At 57.2% G+C, this 3,767-nt stretch overlaps 1 protein-coding gene across 3 annotated transcripts; it reads left to right on the forward strand.

Annotated features, from left to right (window-relative positions):
• The first annotated feature begins 838 nt into the window (after positions 1-838).
• Positions 839-3,527, forward strand: LOC109745843 (uncharacterized). 3 transcript variants are annotated; one of them, XM_040392792.3, is made up of 7 exons: positions 839-1,160; positions 1,265-1,490; positions 1,573-1,780; positions 1,906-2,050; positions 2,268-2,789; positions 2,886-2,998; positions 3,158-3,527. In XM_040392792.3, the coding sequence occupies exons 1-7, from the start codon at positions 1,128-1,130 to the stop codon at positions 3,270-3,272; spliced, it is 1,362 nt and encodes a 453-aa protein (XP_040248726.1). In that variant the 5' UTR covers positions 839-1,127; the 3' UTR covers positions 3,273-3,527. The 3 variants fall into 3 exon arrangements, with proteins under 3 accessions (XP_040248726.1, XP_040248725.1, XP_040248727.1); XM_040392791.3 differs by having other exon boundaries at positions 840-1,160; positions 2,265-2,789; XM_040392793.3 differs by having other exon boundaries at positions 842-1,160; positions 1,591-1,780; positions 2,265-2,789.
• Positions 3,528-3,767: the final 240 nt, after the last annotated feature.

The following is a 3,767-nucleotide window of genomic DNA, read 5'->3' on the forward strand; positions in this document are numbered from 1 at the left end:
ACACACACACACAGGAGCCAGGGAGGTCGCTGTTTCGAAGTAACCGAACCGACGCATCACGCATGCACGCGTCTCGTCCGTCCGTCCGTCCGACCAGTCACCGCGCGCGAGCAGGCCGTCCGTCCATAGCTGTCAGCTGGTACGTCGCGTCGCAGCAGCATATATATTCACACGAGCCATGTCACCTCGCCCCACCACGCCATTGTCATGCAGATTACACAACACAAGCAAGCACAGCCGCACAGGCACACACAGCAGACCGACGTCGACGTCGCTAACCCGATCGAGACGAGTTGTCAATCACGGCGACGCAAAAAGGACCGGCCGAACTTAGCATCCCGGGCCAAGAGCGGGCAGGGCGACACGCACGCGCGCGCGCGCTCCGTCCCGACGCGTCGTCGATCGATCCGTCTCGTTCTCACGGCCCGATCGGGCGCGCGCACGTTGTGAAGCAACCCGATCGGCGCGCCACCGGCCGCCCCTCCCGTGAAAGGCGGGCAGCTGGCCGCGTGCTGCCGTGCCGCTGTCGTGCAAGGCGAAGAAGCATCGATCGAGCGCGTAGCTTAACGGCACGTACGTAGAGCCCTACCCTAGCCCGGAGCGCCCGGGTCGCTGTCGCCGTTGCCGGGAAAGAGGCGCCCGCCCCTTCCGTTTCCGGCATTGGTTAGGCCGATCGATCGAGGGCGTGCGTCTGCGTGCGTGGCCGTAGCGTCGACTCACCGGAGAAGCGAGTGATTCTCTGACGCGCGCCTAACTCCTTCCGCGGGAGGGACGGCTAAGCCTAAGCATCGCACGCCGCAAGTACGTACGTTGGGGCCGCTGCGTAGCTCCCACTCCACTTGCGTCCTGGCAACAACTCGGCTAGCTCCACAGGGACAGGGTAGCAGTAGCATGTTGGGCGCGCAAAGAGAAGCCAGCCGCACCATATAAGCCAGGAGGAGGACGCGCCGCTGTTCCTGCCCGCTTACCTAATACCTAGCCGCCAACAGCATTCTGCTTGCTCGCTCTGATCGCCTCTGCCATACGCCCGTGATCTGCTCCGCTGCTAGGCTCGCTTCTCCGTCGCTGCGCGCGCCGACGAGACGACCCGCCCGGCCGCTCTGCTAGCCGTGTGCTCCGGATCGACGATGCGTGCGCCGGCGGGGAGGAGGCGCGACGAGGTACGTCGTGTCTGCTTCGTTTAATCCCCTTGTCTCTAGCTTAATTTGCACTCGCTTCCCGTCTGTTCTAATTAAGCTAGGCCGATCGCTCCTTCTTTTTTCAGGCCACTCACTTTGTCATGAGCGATTTTGCGCTAAGCAACGACCACGCCATGCTGCTCCATGGCCATGGCCGCGACAAATCGAACGTCACCTACCCGGCCCATCCGTCCGTGTTCCCGGCAAATCCAAGACCCATGCAGGGAGGTGGCTTCAACGAATCACCACGCCAAACGAGGAGTTTCTGTGCACACACAGCTCGGAAGAACGACGCTGCTGTCCTCCCGATAAGTATGCCATGCCGTCGACTCTGTCTGTACATTTCATTTCCTCGTGATAGATCACGAGGAGGTGCTTTATGATGATCGACTAGTACATCAAATGCGTGCAGGTACTGAAGCAAAACTCTTCTCCGCTGACGGATACGCTGGAATCCGCAACGTTTCGGACGTTTTCTGCCCACCAGAATGGGGCCATACTGGGCGAGCACTGGATGATCAGCACAAGAACAAGGAGAGTGATCTGCTTCTCTTCGACTGGCCTGAACTGGATGACTTGGAGGATCTCCAGACAAACCTGAGGTACTAACAATAATAATAATTACTCCTTTAATTGCTGCCTCGTGCAAGCAAGTGGTTGTTAGTACTGTACAGTATGCGTTACTTCTTCTCTGAAGCCCTTCCTTGTTTCCTCGTCTGATCTGAAGAAAACTCGATTCGGCGTTTGAGCTAGGGAGCGACTATTTCGATGTCCCGATGTGGCCTTCGATTTGCTCGCCGGACGTTCAGCTTGTGCTGAGCAGCTACTTTGACAACCCCCATCCGTCGACTAATCCTGACACCAACGGTCAGGTACTTCAAACTCTTATCTTGCTGATTGTTTTCCCCAAATTTGAAGGTTCGATGATGCAGAGGATTTACAACCGAGGATATCCATCTTCTGGTCATCCATCTCGAGAGTCGACATTTCCATATGCTGAATCTTGCTTCATTGTTTCTGACAAAACTCTTGGTTCCATTCCATCAGGGATCCGATCGTGCTAAATTTTCTCTTCGCCTTGTGCAGCAGCCATCCAGGAAGAAAGGAAAGGAGACGCCACTGAACTCGTCTTCCTCCTCCGTGGAGATGGAGCATTTCCCGCGGCTGTCAGACGCCGACCTCCTCTGCCCCTTCGACTTCCATGACATGCTCGTCCCAACATCGTCCAGCGTCATGTGCAACGACGAGATCATGTCTTCCTCCGCTGCTCGCTCCAGCCCAGACGATCTCGTCTCGGCCTACGCTTCGACGAAGAATAATCAGCCGCGTGCGACTCCGGACATGATCCTGGACGAGATGGCCGGGAACCCGCTGGAGATGTACTTCCCTCCGCTGGCGACGTGCGAGCAGCCTCAAGTACCGATGAGTGGCACCGCCTCGACGCTCGCCGGCGACGGTGCTCTGAACGGTGCAGCCTTGCAGTCCGGCTCTAGGGGGAGGAGGGGTTCGGGAGGGGTGCGTGAGAAGGCTCGCCCGTCGTCGGTTCCGGAGGCCGCGCCGGCGCCGGTGAGGCATCTCGGGTTCCAGAAGCTTCAGGAAGGCTTGAATCAGGTCACCGAGATTCACTCTAACCTGCATACAACACCGTCTTGCATATACCCTTGTTCATGTACTGATCGAGTTCATCTTTGTGATGTGGTTTTGCAGTTGGATGTGGGAACCAAGGCGTGCATCAGAGACGCCCTGTACCGGCTGGCCTACAGCGTGGAGCACAGACAACAGGTGGTAGAACCGAATGTGGGTTCCTCGGCTGCAAACAGGCAAGTGCACGACATGACATGACATGCATGTCAGCTTCTGAAACCTGTCTTCTGATGATAACATCCTCCTCTGTTGCTACGATCGGAGAAATGGCCCTCGATCTGGTGGGTCACTCGATCCAGGTGCTGACCATGATGCATTTCTGGCGTTGTTGGCAGGCTCAGCACATCGAGCGTGTGGGCGGAGACCGAGAGGAGCCCCATGGATCGCTCCGTGGCGCAGCTTCTTCTGAAGAAGCCGCTGGATCAGAGGACGGCGAATCGTGCCGCGTGATAATATCATCGTTCCCATTAATTCTGATTCTGCTGCAGAGTATGTGTAAATGTGGTACGTATGATGCAGTCCAGCCTTTGACAGTCTGAGCGCCCACGTGTTGTTCGTCTCATACTCCCATCGACCTAGCTCCGTGTCTTCTTTTCGTACTATTCTAAATCGGTGCCTGTTCAGCCTGCCGGCTGCCGGGTGAGAGCATCTCCAACCGATCCTTATATAGTGTTTTATAGAGGGGTAAAAAAATATGTTCGCATCTAACGGATCCCACAAAAGATTTAGAGGAGTATAATTTTTACTCCAGGCGCCTCTCCATCCTTAAAATTACTCGGCCGCAGCCGCGAGGAGTAAACATTTCGTTCGCTCCCAAGACGCACTCGCACCTCCCGTGCCGTCTGCGCCGCCACGGCCCAGCTCCCAACTGCCGCCGCTGCACCCTACCGCCTCCCCCAGCGTCCTCACCTAAGGTCGTCGTGGCTCACCCGTCCCGTCATCGAG

Source organism: Aegilops tauschii, chromosome 6 (genome assembly GCF_002575655.3).
Source record: "Aegilops tauschii subsp. strangulata cultivar AL8/78 chromosome 6, Aet v6.0, whole genome shotgun sequence".
Taxonomy (NCBI): domain Eukaryota; kingdom Viridiplantae; phylum Streptophyta; class Magnoliopsida; order Poales; family Poaceae; genus Aegilops; species Aegilops tauschii.

Coding starts and splice junctions, on each gene's coding strand:
- LOC109745843 (XM_040392791.3), top strand. CDS start 1,128: ATGCGTGCGCCGGCGGGGAGGAGGCGCGACGAG. Junction 1,781..1,905: donor GATCTCCAGACAAACCTGAG/GTACTAACAATA, acceptor TCTGATCTGAAG/AAAACTCGATTCGGCGTTTG. Junction 2,999..3,157: donor GGTTCCTCGGCTGCAAACAG/GCAAGTGCACGA, acceptor CGTTGTTGGCAG/GCTCAGCACATCGAGCGTGT.